Source organism: Calidris pugnax, unplaced genomic scaffold, assembly GCF_001431845.1.
Source record: "Calidris pugnax isolate Ruff unplaced genomic scaffold, ASM143184v1 scaffold18, whole genome shotgun sequence".
In the NCBI taxonomy this organism is placed as follows: Eukaryota; Metazoa; Chordata; class Aves; order Charadriiformes; family Scolopacidae; genus Calidris; species Calidris pugnax.
Window position 1 is genome coordinate 7,371,817 of NW_015090812.1, and position 19,671 is coordinate 7,391,487.

Below are 19,671 nucleotides of genomic sequence, written 5' to 3' on the forward strand. Positions count from 1 at the left end.
AGACACACAGAGAGATCCATGTGTTTTACTTTGGCCTGTTGTTGTTCTCTGTAATGTGTGATGAAACAAACACAGATTTTAAAAAAAAAAAAAAAAGAAAAGCCTTGCATATTTACTTTCACTATTACTTAAGTGTGTCACTAGCAGTGTGAACAATTAATATGAAGCAATATGCATATCCTATTTTAATGAAAGCTATAAATAGCTGAAAATAAAATCATTAGAGATAAAGAACACATAAGCCTCTTGGAAGCAGAGATGTAATTTGTATATAGATTTCAATTTTATTTCATGAAACTAAATTCTTTATTGGTAATGCATTAGGTATTTCATTTTTGTGAAATCTAAATCCATCATGAATATTAAATCCATATTTTTGAAGGCAAGCAAGAAACAAAATTGGAACACATGAAAGCTAGGATTTTTGAACAGTGAGGTATTTTTCAGCACTGGATATCCAAGAACACTTTCTACTCCTTCCTCCTCAATGCTGATTAAGATTGAAAATACAATGCAGGATGTTTTATGGAATCTATTAAGAGATGTCTTTTGTTTTGTTGTTTTCTATTTTTCATAAGATATGCATTGAGTACAGATAGTTCATATTATATATTTGTATCTGCTCTGCTTTGGTGTATTTCTGACTTGTGCTGAACATAGCCCTGCCATTGCTAGCTTTGTTAAGCCACCTGAGATCTGTCTGATGGAGCATGAACAAAATGTTTGCTTAGGATGCAATTTCAAGAAGGAGCAGCTGCTGAGTTATGACAACCTGTTCTTCCATGATGCGCATCCCCACTCGTTCCACTGGCTGTTTCGCAGCCAGTGTCTCATTTCCTTGCCCAGTGCCAGGACTCCTCTTGATTTTGGACAACCAATGGAACTTTTCAGTTCCATGGTTCTGCTTAAATATTCTCTTTCTCCAATACTCTTTCTATGTGCCTTTTTTAACTCTGGCTGCATGTGCTTGGTATGGACTCTTTGCCATCTGTCATTACTGCAGACTGCAGTAGGTAGGAGACATAGCTAGGCATCCTTCTTAATTTTTTAACCAGGAGGTAGATCTTCTCCATGTCATTTCATCTTCTTTGCTTTTCCTACCATATTCACACAGATGTATGTGTGGCCAAGAACACTGCAGGCTGGCCCAAACAGTCAACGTTGGCTTCATTTATTTTTCAATATATTCATGGATGTCATAAAGCAGTCCAGGCTCTTTCTGCTGATGCTCTTCCTTCTCTTGAGAACTTGGTGGCTTCGTGGGCAGTCTCTGTGATGATGGCCAATGCCAGGAGTGTTGGGGGTCAAGACACAATAATAAGTTGTGGTCTAGACAAAATAATAAGTCGTTAGCAAAACCATTATGCTTATGCATTGGATCAATTTTTTTATTTCTTAGGCATCAGAAATGCACTTACAGTTGACATTATGCTGGAGAAAACATGTTTGTGGGTATAAAAGTAGAAGCAAGTTTATTTTACCTATAGCTTGTTTCAATGTTATTATTGAGCTACCACGATTGAGTAGGTTAGACTCATTTTAAGTTTTGAGAATCCCATCCACAACTACTCAGTCATAAAAATAAGGTGTCAGGACTAGACCTGTAGTACAAAGTGTCTCCTGTGGAGCGAGGCAAAAAAGGAGGGTGCTTATTCCGCCGCAAGAGTTAACGCTAAGTGAGTTTGACTGTCTTCTGTGTTAATGCAAGGCTTTTTCTCCAGCTATTTTTAGTCCGTTCCAGCAGTGTATCCCACTGTGGTCTGGTATGCGAGAGCTGTGCCGTGAGGTTTGCAAACACTTGTATTTCTGTGTTGTGAGAACAGAGCGTTTGTGTGTTATTGGAGCGTGTGTTCCTTTGGTGGCTGGAAGGAAGGGCAGACCGCGCGTGTGATCCATGCACATGTTTGTTGTTGCCTCTGAACAACCATGTACAGCAAGTGGGCTCTGGGAGAAAGCTTGTTAGCAGATGTCGTCATGGCCCTTCCAATTTATAAATATGAGCCTTGACATTTATATTTTCCATATCCAGGGCTTTCACTAGCCAGATGTTCTGAGGATTGGCTCCTTGGAGCCTTTCACTATGACTCCTCGTGGCATATTGTCTAAGGCACACACAAAAAAATAGAACGATATTTCTGGCTTCTGTCAAAAACAGATAAGAAAGGAAAATGCACTGGGTACCCTCAGGTAAAGGGAATTCCTCTAAGTCTGAAATACAATTTAACACAACTCTACAAAACTCTACGTTCACTGAGCTGAAAAAATAAGTTGTCTGGTTTAACAGGCAGAGAAAATTCAGGACACAGTAGCGCTTTTACCCTGCTGTTTGGGGTGGGTGAGGAGTGTGGTTTGTGTTAAACTTGCAAGGCTGGCTGCAGCTGCAGGCACTGGAAGAAGTGCTGAGCGGGCTCATGCCCAGGGTGGGTTGGATTCCTTAGAGACAGAAGTAGTAAAGCACCTGCGCTCCCTAAATGGCAATTCTTTATAGAGGTGTTTCTCCTTTAGCAGGTGTTGTGTTTTCCCTATCGAGCAGGGTGGTGGCCTGCCCCATATTCAGATTCCTAACTCATGGCACTGCTTGACTAACAAAATGTGGCTTTTTCCACCTTTTTCGGAGCAAACTGAATTGCTCCCTAGGCTGGTGCAGCCAGCACTGACCCTGCAGGGAGGCTGGACCACCGTGCACACCAGGTTTGGAGGTGTTGGGGTCAGGAGCAAGACGTCCGTGCCATGGCTGATCCTTGCACTGCACCCATCAGGGAGATAAGTTAATAGAGTCATCTCAAAAGCTAGGTTTGGGTTGAAGACAGGACCTCTGAAAGGATGCTGCTTGTGGTGTTAATGGCTGTCTTCCTCTCTGCCCCGAGGATGTGCAGATGTGTTGACAAGATCATTTACCATATAAAAACCAGACCAAACTTCTCAAACGCTGCAACCCTAAGTTGGAATTACTATATATTTGAGTGATCTTCATAACTAGCAGTGTCTAAGCCCCAAAAGATTGTAAATCTGCTCTTCCTCAGGGTAAAGCTCCAGACTTGGCAGAGCTACATAAAATCCTTAAAATGTAAAAAACTTCATCTTCCAGTGAAGGCACTTGAGTTACTGTAGAGAAAAAGAAAAAAGTCTTTAAAATTCAGTGGAAATGCAAACACTAGTCCAGAGGAAGAGGGTAAGGGCTATGGGATTTACTTCTGGTTCTGCTATTCCCCTTCTGACTAGTGAGTTTCGTGCCCTGTGAAATTAAGTGAAGAAAAGTATGTCAGGGAGGAAGACGACATTACTGTTGTGGTGGGCAGTTGGTTTCTAAGAGGCGTTTAACCACAGTTGTCCTGTGATGGTGGGTTTATCTGAGAAGACAGATTCGTTGTAGAGAGAAACGGGGGGAAATTTGATTCCCTGACACGTCCTGGCAGCGTGGGCTGCGCTTCGTGCCGAAAGCCCAGCAGGACCCCAAGGTCTAGCTGCGGTCTAACTCCAGTTACTCACTCGGATGAAGGAGAAATAGGATTTATTTAAATTCATATGGGTTTCATGCTGTAAAAGCCGGGTTCCTGCAATTATGAAAATGCCAGGCCAAATTCCGATTTCACTCAGATCTCCTCTTTACAATTCCTGAATAAGTTAACTGAACAAAGTAAGCATTATACCTGGGGCCGGAACCCACCACGCTGGAAGGCGAGGGAGCCGGCCTGGTGTCGGGGATGCCTCACGTAGCACGGCCGTGGAGGGACGTGGTGCAGACCATGCTCACAAAAGCTCAGTTCTGCAGAGATGCCTCAGGGTCCGGGTTATGACACCCGGCAGGGAAAGCTTTTTCAGGCTTTCCAGCCCTGCAGGCCAGCAAGCAGCTTTTTATGAGCCACCAGTGGCATCTCTGGGCTTTCAGAAGGTTTGGGAGGGCTTGGGGAGAAGGAGTTGATGCTGTGGCTGGTATCACTGTAGTTGCTTCGCAAGCAGCAGGAGGAACCCAAGCCTTGCGGGCGATGCAGCAATTTCATGTCCTTGGCATTTCTGCCTGGTAGATAATGCCCTGTGAACCTTTTTTTTTTTTAATTTTATTTTGAGAGTGTGTCTGTTGGAAAGAAAAAGAAGCCAGTGCTTTTGTTAAGTGGAACAGGCTTGAATTCAATACTACTCCAAATAACAGGTTCAAAGATCTGACCCAACCTTAATTATTCTTACTAAAAGAGACTCTGGAAAAATACAAGCAGCAAGCAGGAAAGTGAGCCCAGTGAATTAGAGAGAAAAATGTGATACAGACTAAGCGGAGAGAAAAACTGTTACACGGAGATGGAAAAAGAACAGGGAGAAGGAAAAATAAAATTAAAATCAAATGGAAAAATGCAGTATATTGGACATCCATTTAAGCCAGTTTATATTTTGGTTGTTCGTTCTGTTCCTTAATACATTGCACAGGCATCTTCTTAGCTGAAATAATTGTGTGTCTTAGCGAACAGTCTTGAAGAAAATGCTTAATTTGACAGGATGTTTTAGGTATTACCCCACTACTGCCTATTCTAAATCATTTTAAAATCTGGAGGGGAAAGTCGATATCTTTTACAGTGTTTAACAAGAAAGTGACAAGGTCAAATATATGCATCTCTATGAATGTATGTGTTCCCCAAGCACATCTAAACATGCATGGCTAATTCTGTGCATCTGCAAAAAATATTTGAGCCATAGGGCCCACACAATTGCAAATAAACACTTGAGTGCACATAGGAGAGGGCAGACCAAGTCACTCTGGTTCTAGTTAATTGACAGGTTGAGCCCAAGACATATAATAAGGATTATGGTTTTGACCACCCCAAAAATGCAAATTGTTTTGCATGTGGGACTGTATTGGTGAGAGCGGACAGTTTTCAAAATACAGGCAAAAGATAGGTATTCTGCTCATGCTTGGGATTTGGTTCAAAACTACCTGATTGCAGCACCATCAGATGAACTCTATGGGCTGTATATCATCAGGTTGCCCAAAAATCTTCACAGATTGCACCACTGGCAAGATTTTTACAATACTAAGCCCATCTGTATGTGCACCCTTGATGTTCTTGCTTACTTTGGCTGTAAAAACTGCAATCGTTATCTGTCCAAGGACCAGTGAAACAAGCACTTGGTTATTTGAGCTGTGATGATGAGTGCCTTAATTGCACATACAAATCAGGTACACAACCAGATGTGTGCAGTGGGTGGGGATGTTTGTGGATGTTTTTGAGCCCACATCACTATTTAGGTTATCATGAGCACATCTTGGCTCAGATGTCTCTGCAGAACTGGTGAAACAAAGGACTCTGAGCTATCCCTTCTTAGCAAGGGCCAGGCCCTGGGTAAAACTGGGATGCATTACCCCAGCTCTGTGTTTGCCTCATCCCAGTGCAGAATCACGGGGGGATATTCTTAGGATATTAGAGAATCATCAAAGGACTTCTTAGAAGGGCAAAGGAAAGAGCTAATGTTGTCATCTCCTGCCTCGGACCACCCAGACATTCTACAACAAATCATGTGTCTTCAGCTACAGTATCTTGAATTATTGTTCGCAGGGATTTTAAAGAATTTAATTTCTTTTTTTTCCCCCTCTTTTTTTTCCCCTTTTTTTCCCTTTTTTTAAAGGATGACATGTAGTTTCCTGACGGGCTGGTTTTAATAAGGTTGAAATCTTTGTTGTTGCCAAATCAGAGAGGACTATAACATCTTTAAGTCATTAGATGGGAATGGGGTAATTACTCAGAGGGTGTGCTTCAAAGGTTATTGGTTTTTACAACGTTCTGTGTTTTTACACCATTCTGAAGTTGTCTGGAAAGGAGTGACGGGCCTGATTCTGCCGCTGCCACATGTGTGGGTGTAGGATTTGTATTTGCAGGGTTTTCCTGAAGGATTTCGGGGTGGGAGGTTGAAAAGGGCCATACAGAGTCTCCTCTGGGGATGGGGGAAAGCTAAAGCTGACTGTGAAGTGCAGGAGACTTTCCCACATGCTGAAAGTTCACTTTGGAAAAGGGTCCTCATCTTGTGCTGGAGTTGTTTCTCCCGCTCCTTCCCTACCTGCTAGCTACACCCACATGTCCACCTTTGCACCACCTCTGGCTTGAAAGATGTTCTGCAGTTTAGGATGCTCCTGTAGCATTCAGCCTCGCTGCAGGTCACTGTCACTCCAGGGCTGAATTTGTCATCAGGGAGGTATTTTGCAGGTGGCCTGAGCAATCGGGACCTGCAAATCACAGTGAGAGCCTGCAAAACGTTTCAGGTTGGGTTAATGCTGGTGGTGTCACGCTAACGCTTCAAGGGCTTGACTCAGATGAGAGTCAGGGGAGTAATAGAAGTAAAGTGATTTAACGAGGCTTTGATGGTTCCTTGGTGGGTGACACGGGGATAAAAAACATATCTCCTGGCTTCCAGCCCATGGCCCATCCAGAGAGGGGGTCAAAACTGCACCAGAGGCATTTGAGCTAGATTTCAACATTGAGCTTCCTCCTTCTCATGCCAGCATGGCCTCCTTGGAGCCACCAGGCCAAGTAAGCCACCTTATCCTCTGGGATGTCAAAGCTCAAAGCCAAGACCCCAACGAGGGGACACCAGGCCCTGCCATGCCCATTGTTGGTGAGCTGCTATGGGATCAAAGAGGGGAGCTGTGTCCCCACTGGCTGCTGCTTTTTGCACTGCAGAATCAGCAGTTTTTCTCTTCCTCACCCTGTGGCCTCATTCCAGTTTAGAAACCTGTCTTTACCAGTCGTTTCGACTTTACCAGTCCTCACTTGGAGGTAGAGCTCAGCTGGTGTTCAGGAGACCTGAACTCCAGAAAGAGAGAGATCTTCAGAAGCAGCTTGTCTTGCTATCTTAGAGACATGCCTTTGAGGGGAAAGGGTTGTCGTCTTGTTACATCTTGTTCCCCACGAACTGCAGGGAACACAGCTGAATAGCTCCAACTATAAGGCTGCATCTGAGATAGCTACAATTAATCCCATCCTTCAAATCCTGTTAAAGACCAGGGCATCCGAAGGACTGCCCGTGATTCTCCTTGATGGCATCTTATGCAGGTCCTGCATGTTCAGGAAGGGATGGTGCCTCACGTTGCTTCCTCAACCATCACATCCTGCTCACCATCACCCCACCTTCTGTGCTTGAGCACATGGTGACAGCATGGCTCGGGGTCCTGGCATGCTCATACAGGGCTTTCTGTCCTTTCAGAGCCAATGCCTGGTGAAACTTGTGCTTCCCTTTCCTTCTTTTCCCTCAATATCCTCTTCTTTCTCCCAGAGATAAGCTGTAGCAGACGTGGTCCTAACAAAGAGCAGGGCTGCACAGGGGTCGGGGGCTCACAGGTGCCCACTTCAAGGAGGCGAATTGCTCACTGGCAGTCTCCAGAGGAACCAGAGCACTGAAATAAAGCTGGATCAGAGCTTTAAATTCCTCTCAGGTGGAAAGGTGGTTCCCATTTGAGTCCCATCAGAAGGAAAGCTCAGATCAACAGCGACGGGCTGATGAAATGCTCCCGATGTTGCTGCCTGACCCCTCTGTCGATAGCGTGGCTGCAGCTGCCTCCCTGTGACCCTGTGGCTGCAGAGGGTGGATGCTTGCAGTGTGGAAAACAGCCAAAGATCTGGGCTCCCAATAACCCCAGGAAAAAGCGAAAATAGTAGAGATAAGGCTCTTCTTTGGCTCATCCCCTGTCTTCTCTGTTGGCCACAAACCAGTGTGTGATATTGCTTACTCATTCAGACATGCAAAAGCAGTTTACTACACTACTGCAAATAAGTAGTGGCCTCCTCTGGACCAAAAATGGATGCCTTAATCAGATCCAGGTTGGATTATTATTTTTTTTTGATGAACTGAACCTTGTGAAAGCATGAGCCTCTTGGCCTTGATCCCGCAAAGGGCTTTAGGAGGTGCTGAGTTGTAGGTATGTGAATACTAGCCTTCCTTGTGTGCTTGCTTTTAGCATCCTGCTACTCTGGGACCAGAAAACAGCATCCTGCAGGATTTATCCCTCAGGCTGCAAGAATAGTGTCCATAAGGGAGGCAGTGATGCAGAGACAGAGGAAGCTTGGGGGAATCAAAACCTATGCTGACCTAAAGAATCCCATCCAGAGACCCATCAAATTCTAATATGACAATTTCAGAAGATGGGGCCTTCACGTTCCCTTTAAGAGGTTACTCTAGTGGTCTTCACAGTTAACTCCTTGTGACTTATTTCTAGTGTGGTTTTTTCTGGTGAGATTTTTTCCTCCCCACAACGTACTTTTTTTACCTCTTGGTTGAGCACCGATTCTTTTTTTTCAAATGTGTGGTCAGCCTTCTTGCCAGCCAGCTTGTTTGCATACTGCAACGGGTTGGTCCTAGCACTTTAAGCAGATGTATTTTTCAAATCTTGATTAATAAATTCTGGTGATATAAATAGGTCTGGTTAGTTCCAAGAATAATTGTCTTCACTAGCAGAACATTATTTCTGATCACCAGAAAAATAATGCGATCAACTCTTTTCACATCTGTTCATTAAATGAAAAGCTAAAAAAACAGGGCAAAATTTGTTTGAAAAGAAACAGGAAGCATATGCTTAATATCACTTAAAAAAACCCTAGACATCATAAGGTTAACATCAAATCACAAATGCAAAACAGCCATTATTGTATTTACTCAAAAATTTTCTTTTGGTTTACTAGCTCTTTAGGTTCTCAATTGAAATATGCATTTTTTCAGCGTTCAGTCTATGCTGGCACATTGTCTTGATAAGCTTCTTTCATCAGATGCTATTGTAAGAAAGGCTGTCTGAGTCCACATTTGTTTACATTTATTAAAGATAGTTGTCATGTGTTTATATAGCTCCTTTGATCCAGAAAAATCCCCAAACACTTTGTAAGTTATGCTTAAAAGGGTCACTCCCTCCGCCCTGAACAGAAACTGTCTTGGGACTGAGGCATGGCAGCAGATTAAAAATGCATAGAAATATCACTATAATTCAGTCGGTCCTCACCCCCTCAGAGCATCATCAGTTTTCCGTGAGCTTCAGAACGGTTACTGGGCCCACAAAGGCAGTTAGACTTTGAGGGGAAAAAAGTAGTGAAAAGACCATCTTGCTAGAGACTGTTTATTTTTCGTGCACTTTTTTTTGCTTTGATAATTAGGAAGCAGTGGTACATACACAAAGAATAAGTCTGGCAATGTATCAGCTAGACCTACCGTTTCTAGTCTGGGGCATCTCACTCCAGAGGAGACACAGATCAAGAAGGCAGGGACAGAGGAGAAGAGAAGGAAGGATGTAAGGAGAGCACCTCGGGACTTGCAGAGAAAGGTGGAGGGGATCATTTGTTTAAATGAAGGAAAGCTGAGGTGACACATGGTTAAATCTTCAAAACATGTGAAAAGCTGTTGAGAAGAGGAAAGGAATAAACCTGTCCACGGGGAAAGGAGAAGTCACGAACTTGTGATGTAGCAAGGGAGATTTGGTGAAACATTAGGCAGTAATTCTGAACTTCAGGAATGGAGAAATACTGGAATAGATGTTCTGCAGAGACTCTGGAATTGCTATCAATCTAGGGGTGTTTTTTTGAGATTGGATTAGACATAAATGTCAGGAAGGGTTTAGATCTTGTTCCTGTCTTTGGGACAGATGGGCCAGAAAGTCCCTCCTGGTCCTGTCTTCCGTGATTGCGCTGTGGTGTCAGATGAGCCCTGCTTATATGGATAAACCAAACCACAAAAAAATTAGTTTGAGAGTTCCTTGCAAAGTCCTTGCAAGCTAAACCAGAATAGAAACTCCCCAAAGGCTTGCCTGTATGTTTGTTTTATTTTTCAGTTTTAGAATGCTCCCAAACCATCATGGTGCTCCAGCTCCACCTCATGCCCCCAGCGCAGAGGACTTGAATCATATATTTAGATTCAGTAGGGTCTGTTCACAAAGCCTCTGCCTGGGGCCCCATTTGTTTTGGGAAAGTTTTACACGTTCTAATGATGGTAAGACAATGTATGACTAATGCACTGATTTGAAAAACTGCCCTATTATCTGATCAAAAGTACAAGCTCATGAATATGATACCGCAGGTCGTTTGGCTAAAAGATACCTGGATTCTTCCAAATTTTTTAAAACAATCCCATACACAGAAGCAAAAAAATAGAGGTATGAACAGTGGAGCCAGTGGTTGTCTGTTCACCACATATCATGTGGAATGTTTTATTAAAGATATTTTTATCAGACACAAAGGACAGAATATCCTGGGCTGGCAAGAGAAGGCGTGATAATAATTTAGATTATTATCCCTTGGATCTGTGATTCATTTTTATTATTCTTTATGTTAATTTTAGGAATGATCAAAACCTCCCTGAGGACAATGGAAAGTTTCCAGTTGAGTTCAGGGGACTGGGCTGCTGGTTTCATCCTTAGGGAAGGTCTGAGGGTCAGTGAGACCCTACGTGCATGTGTGAATGTGCTCAGAGGGAGTTTGGAGGAGTCATCTGCTGGCACCAGGGCCACCTCTAAGATTAGGTTGTAATCTAACCTGACTGTCTGGGGCCCCTCTGTAACTCCTAGGAAGAGAAAGATCCTGAGCAAGAGTAAGTACCTCCTACAGACCTGTGCTGGAATGAGGTCAGCTACCTTCTGGAGAGGTTTCTCTCCTCATCTGCTATAATTACAAACCTGGAGGTTTTACAAAGAGTTTTGTAGCATTTGGTAAAAGGGATCATGCTCTTTAAATATCTCTAAACCACCTTGGTAGTTGGCTAGGATGCAAGAAGTAAAGTTGCATTTATGGAAATGTCTTGCATGGATAAACTGTGATTCATTTGCTATTATCATGCTTTGTACACATTAATGGAAGAGCACTATTCTTCTCTTGTAAAGCACTTAAGATTGTTTTTTCTCAAATGAACAAGCCCACCTAACAGTATTTATCTTAACAAGGAAGCCTTTATAGAAATCTAATGTCTTGAAACCAGAAAATGACCTCACTGACTGAGGAGAAGAGTAGTAAAAAATTCCCAGGTCCTTTGACAGGAAACCCTGGGATTTTAAGTAAACCATAGGGTTTCCCATGTCCTCCCCCCCCGAAAAAAATGCCTGTTTTCAGGGGAGAAAAAAATTCTCAAAAAACCAACAAAACATTTCTGGCAGTTGACTAGAAAATGGAAACATCATAAAGAAATGTAAAACGTTGATTTAAGGCTGCTCTAGGAATCCCTTGGAGGTAATTGGCTGATGAATGGGCTCATGATGCTTTTACGGGTTCCCTGGCCAGCCTGTGTCCCCCATCAGACGTCTCAGACAATACATCCCTGAGGTGCAGAAAGACAGTTTGCGCAAGGCACATTTTAGCCTCACTGGAGGATCAAGCCCATACAATGACTCAGGAACAGGATACACCCAAACGGCAAGTCTAAATGGCATTTGGGCCATGTTTTTTAAATTTAAATTGTAAACCCAACCCTCCTTGCAGTTTAAAATTTAACTTAGGGCTAAATTTTTTAATTCTGTAAAGTGACAAACAGTAACCAAAAGATGAGTGCAAACCCATACCCTTGCTTACCTTAGGGAAAACTGCTACAGGAGAAAAACCCCAAAATTGTGATCCCACTGTCAGTGTTGTCAGATCTGTGCACCACAGTGTCACTCACCAGGATAAATGAGATCTGGATCAGAAGTTGGAGCACAACTGCGTTTCTGTTGAATTGCTCTGAGTGTGTAGTACCTAGTTTTGTCAGAAGTATGTGTGCTTTAAAGATGCTTTGTATTCACTGTGGGAAGGCCATTAATCCTTGATGTTACATATATTACAGGAGCTTGGATAGACAGTGCCTAGTCTGGCATCGTTCTTGTCAGCGCAAAATAAATCACTCAAAAAAAGATGGAAAAAAGTGAAAAGGTGGTATTAATTTATCCCAGATCAACCTTTTCTATTTAGTGACTACAGTGGTTTTGATGCAATATTATAGCAGAAGCACTAAAACTATGTGTCTTGTATCGTCAGCTCAAGACATAAACCAACCACTCACTATGGGAATTTAGATAAGAGCTTTCTCCAGCAAGGCTTGATTTCAGAATTTTCTATTTACAGCAGTTTTTTCCTCTGGAATGAGCACCGCTTCTCACTGTCAAAGACCTAGCACAGGTTAGATGGATTATCTGCTCCTACGAAGGAATTCCCATGTCTGTAATTCTAGGCTGCCTTTTCCTTTCATTCTAATTCGTTGCAAGTTACTGAAGTATCACTTCTAGCTACAGAACAACTATCCCACCCAGAAGATGTGGTGACAGTATAAAGGATGAGGGAAGGAATGAAATTAATTACCCCAAAACCCAGGTGAAGTATCATGGGCAGTGATTGTCTATTGGGTTTGATGTTGATCCACGTGTGTGTTTACTGGTGCCCTCTTCTGGGTGGACTCTGATCTCAGAGTTTGTGATTGACTCAACACATTTAAAGCATCTGAGCTAAAAGTTATCTTGTTACTGCTTAGGCAGAAAAAGACAAAAGCCTTCAGTATATCTAAATTATATTTCTGTGCAAGAATCTGGAGCAAGGTATTGTTCCTTTTATCTGATATTATGCAAGAAGCAGCCTTTTTCTTCCAAGGTCAGATCTCAGATACTGTATCTAATTATTTATAGGACTGCATACCTTCTTGCCCCATTAAAAAAATATTTGACCGACATTTTCAGTACCTCCAAATCCCCTTTATGGAAGATTTTTAAAGTAACACAGTGAATCTGGAGGTATTAGTGTCACATCTTGTTTTCAGGGGAACTTGTCTTGTGCCTCCTCGCTGCACAGCAGCAGAATGCCTTGGTTTTGAGTCCAGAATCCATCTTGCTCAGTTTGCACACTTGCTTGTGCTGCTCTGTGACAAGTGGTGGATTATGGAACATCCAATAATGGATGCAATGGAAGCATTTTATGAAATGGAGATTACAAGTTAAAACTTCCAAATCAATTGTAAATGGACCTTTTTGACCTTCATTATCATGGGAATCGTGCTGAATTCCAAGCTGTGAATTCAAATCAAAGTACTAACTCAAGCCACAATCAATAAGCAATCACACCGCTGTTGAGGTGGATACGGGGACAGGGAAACTTCACAGTGACTCTGGTTTTGGAATTGTGATTTGAGCCCAAATGGCATAAAGCCAGGAAAAGAGCAAAGCTGCTTGGTCTGCTGTGCTCAAGGTTATCAGTTGTGTGAGGGGATCCTGAGAAATTCTTTATGCTTTGTGGAACAGGTCTTGTGGCCCCTCTGGAAGTTAGTAGCCATTCCATGGTGAGTAAGACATGCCTCTGAGACATAAGAAATTTTGAGACCTTTGATGGCAGGAAGGTACCTAAGAACACAAGAATGTTATGACCGTCCTGGATCAGCGCAAAGATACGTCTGTCATGGTCTCTGACGCTGGCCAGTAATGGATGCTTGATAAGAGGAGTACAAGTAGTTAGATATATCAAGAGCAATCCCTCCTTTGGCTATATTCTACCAGCAGCCAGAAGCTGAGGGACAGGCTGAATCAGAGCTGTTTCCAGATCATCACATTTACCAGCCCCTGGGACTCTCCCTGCACGTCTAATGCATGTAAACAGTAGTAATAATTGTGATTGTCGTCGTTGTTGCCACCATGTAGAATGACACCTCACAACACAGAGATAAGGGTCCTCCTGTTTAATTTCTTTCTCTTGTGTTTTGTTTTAGCACCACCACATTGCCTTCCTATATCATGATAACCAATGGCTACATCACAGTCAAACCTCCCATTTGGATTTCAAACCGGCTGGATCAGAGACCCCGTTCAGACCTCCCATCCCAGCCTCAGCCTACAAGCTCAGCCTCAGCCAGCATTTTATGGCCATCAATAACTTCTCCTCTCTGCGTGGCCATAGCTTCTTTTCTTCTGAATCTACTGCAGCCTTCCTGACCACATTAGTATTTTGTGCAATCCCTCGGAGTAGAGAAGAGAGATAATTTATGAATGAATTGGAGGTTAAGACAACAACAGTTACAAGCTGGACCTTTTCAATGAATCAGTAGTGCCTTCTAGCTGATTTTGTCTCTTTGCCCAGATGCATTTTGAAACTCTAAAGCTTTATTGTAACACTGACTTACATCTTCTTTTTGTAGAAGGATCTTTATTTCCCATAGTGCTATGGGGTTTTGTAAAATATACATGTTCATATACAGAAAAAAAAGAAAAAGAAAAAGAAAAAATGTATTTATTCGACTGGTAAACTTATTTTTCTTGTTGTATATGTTAATAACATACCTATTAATCAGTAGCGATGGTGAAACAGATAAATTAATATTTTCTATATTTGTTTTCTAACTGACAACTCTGCAAATGTCTGAACTGACACCAAATGAATGGCTTCTTTGTTTCTTTAACTATTACTTTTTACAGTAACTGTCCAATAAGTACATTTCTGTTGAACTTCTTTATTTTACATTTTTATATCTCATTAGCATAGCTTACACTGAATAAAGCAGATCCTGCTTTCTGTGGCCTATGTCCATTAGAGAAATAGGTGCATTTTTAACTCAAGTTAGCTGCTACAACCTAAAATCCCGGTTATTTTTACATGACTTAGTAAGTCATTAGTCAAGATAACTCTCTAAGTTCCCATGTTGTCTTTAACTAAACTATTTAACTTCTTTGGAAATTACCAATTTCCCTCTTTGCCCTGGGATTAATTCATTAGCTAACGCAAATCAAGACAGCTTTTTCTTAATAAAAAATGTCTTTTAAAGTCTGGAATAATCCCACTGGAATTATTTTCTTCTCTCCCTCATGTTATATAAACACAAGCCTACAACCTTTCCCAGAGTAAACGAGAACAGAACTTGGTCTGTCTATAGGGTATAAAGATGTAGTATCCTGTTAACCTATAGAACTTCTTTGTACCAGTTGTATTAATGCAAATGGACAACCTGGAGGGCAAAAAAACATCTACAAATTATTTACGTCTTGCTAATGTGATGCTTAGAGCTGGTATTTCCATACTGAATTATGGCTTGTCCAAAATGTCTTCAGTACCACAGGAGCCAAATTAAAACCTGCGTCATGGAGATGTTTCTCCATTTGTAGATTAGGGAACTTCTGTTGACTTAGATGGAGACATTATGACACCTTACACTTACTGAAAAACTTACTCCCTATCCAAACAGCTACTTTACATGAATGCGATGAACAAGATCTATGGGGAAAAACAAGTCCAGCTTAAAAACTATTACATTTAATAAGCCATGTTGATTTTTTCCCCCCAACAAGATATGGTGAAAAATCCCTCTGAATTTCAATGAGAAAATTAATATTGGTTGAAATAGTGGTTTTCTTTCTAAGTCATCTGCAAGCCAAGAATCCAAAACATGTGATGAAACCATCTTAGTTTAAAAAGAACCCAAAAAAATACAATGCAAATTTTTACTTACCAAAAAACAGTGTTTTTTCACCCTGAAAAAAAAAATTATCAGATTATAACAATTATAATAATAATACTGATAAAAGTCTGTCTGAAAACAGTCATGTCACTTTCCCAGCAGCCCTACAGCATGGTCACCAGGACTGGAGAGGTGATTCCATGCAATCTTAAAGTCTCTGTAGTAAGAGAGGGTTTAGGAGCCACTGTTTGTTTGTCCTTGTACCAGTTAATTCAGGAAAGCAAGTTAGGAAATAATTAGACTGCAAAAGGCACATAGTTTTATTCAAAACCCTGCTGAAATACTGAGTTTTTTTCCATCATGCATCCCAACCCATCGCTTTACAAAGGCCAGGGAGAATACAGATAACTTCTTTTTGACTTACTGCTCACTGTGACCTCCAGCCTTTGCTCTGTTTTTGACAGAAGGTTGCGTAGATTTGTAGTCCATCTAAGTGCGTACAGTAGACAGTGCTATAAGCTACCCTTATTTTTTTCAAGCACAACAGTTGATAACGCTGAATGGAAAACTTTGAGCTTTGCCCCAAATGTAGGCTTCAAGCACGCCCTGTGCATACTTTTATATTGTGTATTTTGGCTAGCAGAAGATGGGAGATGTTAGTTTTGGACAGAAGCCATTCACCTTGCATAATATTTATTGCACGGGGCTGGATATTGGAAACATACTTTGAGAACTTTCATTTCCATTTTATTTGAGTTGTTACCCTAGAAATGCCTTCATTTGAATATAATGGCTTAACAGATCTTCAAATTCAACCTTAATGCATTTAAAAGATGATTGGCTCTCCTGCTGCATTCAAGACAGAGATCAGAACTGAATTATAATGTCTTATTTACAAAAATGGAATGGAAATAAGGTAGGCAAATCTTAAGGGTGATGATAAGTTACATAGTAGAAGTGAACAGCCAACAAACTAAAACCCATTGGATTTTATTTATTGCAATCTGATCGAATCCAGAAATTACTCTGTGGTACCATCCCAGAAATAATTCCAGGTGTTGGAAAACTTACAGTGTAAATAGACAAGACCACATAAAGATAAGGGAGAGAGAAAAACAGAAACAAGACTGTAAGGAAAAACACCAATGGGACCAAGACTAGAAATTACAGTTTCCCAACCTATGGCTTTCTGCATAAGCCTCTGGGGCTTTTTTGAATATGAGGAGCACACAGGTATCACAACACTCACAGCACTATTATACTGCAGAGAATAGTCACCCCGTTTGGCACAGATGAGTTTTTTTCCTGAGACACTCCTCCGCTGGACGGTAATATTCAATATTCATTAGCTCAGATATCACGGTATATTTGAATATCACGGTATGTAAATAGCTTGCATATCAAGGTATGCTTTGACTTATTTGCATTTCCTGGCATTTTGTCCATAATTCCTGTGAAATGAATGAATGTTAGTGGAGCTCACCTCATATCCCTTGCCCTGGTGCTCCACGTTTGTCATCCTGCAGCACAAGGTGTTTCCTGGCTTTGGGGTCAACACGCTTGACTTCTGCCACATCTGGCTCACCTGGTCATCTGAGTTTCCTCTGGTTAGGGGAGAAGACACGAGTTAGAATAAATAGAAGATGAAGTAGCTTCCTGCAGATCCTCTCTCAGAAGCCCCACATGAGTGGTTTCAGCACAGTTCTCTAACCAAACATTTATTTTCCTCTATTGTCTTACCCTACGGTCTAACTTAAGGTAACTTTTTTCAATCCGTGGCATGTGAGCATAGCAATACTGAAAAATGAGACCCTCACTGTGATAGATAAAATGGATTATTTATTAATCAGCTACACCAGCCCAGTATTAATTAAAATACACTAATACTAGTTAGCACAGATCTATGCACATCCATTGCAATGGGTCATTATTATATTCACCACGAGTTTAAAAAGTGTGCATCAAGTTTGATACGTGCTCTGGAAATAACACTGACTATCAGTTTCATGGGACTTCAGTTTTCTCTGTGGGTTTCTCAGGAAAATAGAAGCCGACTGTTTTTTTTTTTCTGAAGGAAAGCTCAGATTCCCATATAATCACAAGATTCCAGGAGCAGGATATTTAACAAAAATATCCGTGTCCACTGTATGAAATAGCAAACACCGGTGATACTGTTTACCTCTGAGAAACACAATCAAGAGAGTCACATAGTGTCTAGCAATCAAGGACATGATTTTGGATGAGTCCAAAGCTGAATGTTCATAAGATTCATCTTTTCAACACAGCTACAACTCACATCAATACAATGCACATTATCTATAACTGTAACATTATAAACAAATGCTAATTATCCGCCAAGCTCTTGCCCTGGTGGAATGAAAATACCACCAGCAACAGACTTAACTTCCATTTTTTCATTGTTTTAATGCTTTTCTTGCCTGTGTTTAACTGTGGATGCTATATTAACATGCATTGCCACTTGGAGAACCAGTTAGTAAGCTGGGACAGAAAGTATTTTATATTTTATGACTGATGTAGTTTCTCTGCAATCCCTTGGGATGTTGAATAATGCAATACCTCTTCTGGCAATAAATGATGAACATGATTTATGATAACTATGCTTTATACAGGTGTCAAAAATCTGCTTTGTTGAACTTCCCTTTCCATTCCTCCAAGCTCCACTGTAATTTAGGAACACCCAAGGTACAGAGTTGTATATTTATCTAAGTTCTTCAATATACAGTTGAGGAGAGGGAGAGAGATGGAAAGAGGGAGAACTTAATCTATGTTTAGTGCATTGATTAGTCAAATGATGTGACCCAGTCATTACCATATACCACTGCTACGGAGGAATTTCCCATCATATATTTATGTTAGAGAAACCAAAGTGCCAAAGTTATTATCTCAGCATAAATGTTATCATTCCAAACTTTGCTTAGTACCATAAGATATTACTATATTATATCCAAAAAGCATATGGGCTTGTCATATCTCTGAAGTGATCAATGTTCCATGGAGTGTGCTAGAGTTCAGCTTCAATTTAAGCGTGTTTCAGCTTAAGTGAAGCAGAAAGATAATTGCCTAATTTTGAGAGCATAGGGTGTACGTGTGTGTGTGTGCATGTATGCGTGTTGTGCGCGTGTGTTTTGTCCCAGCCCAACTGCAGCCTTTCCTGTGACTACATTTTTCAGGAGGCACCTTAACCTAGCTAAAGGTAGAGAGGTCTTTCCAATAAGTAGTCAGTACTTTTCGTCTACAGGAATGATTAACCATCCTGCAGCTTCACACTCACACTGAATTTTGAATTGCATGTTTGTCAGTTTTCAATTCAAATGTATTTCAAATATTTTTTCCTGTTCCGCCTCCTGCTTTTGTGAACCGTTTTGAAGAGTGTAATAAAAAGATGCTTTCTAATATTATTTTGTCAAAATATTTTTGTAGCATAATATATTAATAAAATGTTATTATAAATCCATAGCAGAAGAATCTTGTATGTCTAGGTTCTTTCCTTTGCGCTAAAAGGTAGGGAATCACTGAAAAAGAGAAACATTCCATTTGTGGAGTTTTGCTTTCCTTTTGCCCAAGACATGGGATGGAAGAAACCGTACTCTGGGGAATGTTCCTCATAAAATGATGTGGTTTTGTCAAGTTCATTCCTGTGGAGATTTGGAGAACCTGTCTGTGTATCTTTGTTATCAGTGAGACATTGCTGGACCTGACACATTATGAGTCAGTCTGGAGCAGCCTTGGTCTCTGATGTGTGTCACTGGAGAGAAGCCACTTGGTTGATCTCATGGCATGTTTTGAGTGGGGCTTGAGGGAAAGGCTCTGAAAGGCAGATACAGGACCTGGGAACTGAGCTTGCCTCTACCATTTGAAATGCTCAGTGGGAAAGCACCAAAAAAACTCCACAAAGGCATTTTTTGGGTGCAGAAGAGTTATGGGGGGGATGTAGAAAGAGGGATATTAAAGGACATTGTCCTGAATTTGGGAGGAAAACTGGTATATGGATGAGACTGAGGCAGAGGGAGAAGTTTGGGGTGTTTCATTCTTACATATGCTCACGGTGGTACGTACCATCTTTGGAGCAGACACGGATGGATGGATGGACGGACGGATGGATGGAGCAGGACGAGGGTGTGGACAGCCAGAAAGTGCTTCACAGGACTAAGGCGAGCGGTGTCACCAACCAAGGAAGGTTTAACACCAGTAGCCCTCACTGTGCCACAAGCTGCTTCATTTCCCCTTCCTGGGCAGCGAGGAACAGGCAAGAAAACACCCCGACAGCCTCTGCAGGATGATGTTATTTTCTGCAGCGCCGCT

General features: G+C 41.5%; 1 protein-coding gene across 1 annotated transcript in view; it reads left to right on the top strand.

The window, feature by feature from the left end:
• TRABD2B (TraB domain containing 2B) overlaps positions 1 to 18,761 on the top strand; it is a 300,643-nt gene extending 281,882 nt beyond the window's left edge. Inside the window, exon 7 of the mRNA XM_014938939.1 lies at positions 13,669 to 18,761. Coding sequence (XP_014794425.1) covers positions 13,669 to 13,891 — 223 coding nt within the window. The 3' untranslated portion in view covers positions 13,892 to 18,761. The remainder of the gene's footprint in view (positions 1 to 13,668) is intronic.
• The last annotated feature ends 910 nt before the right edge of the window (positions 18,762 to 19,671 follow it).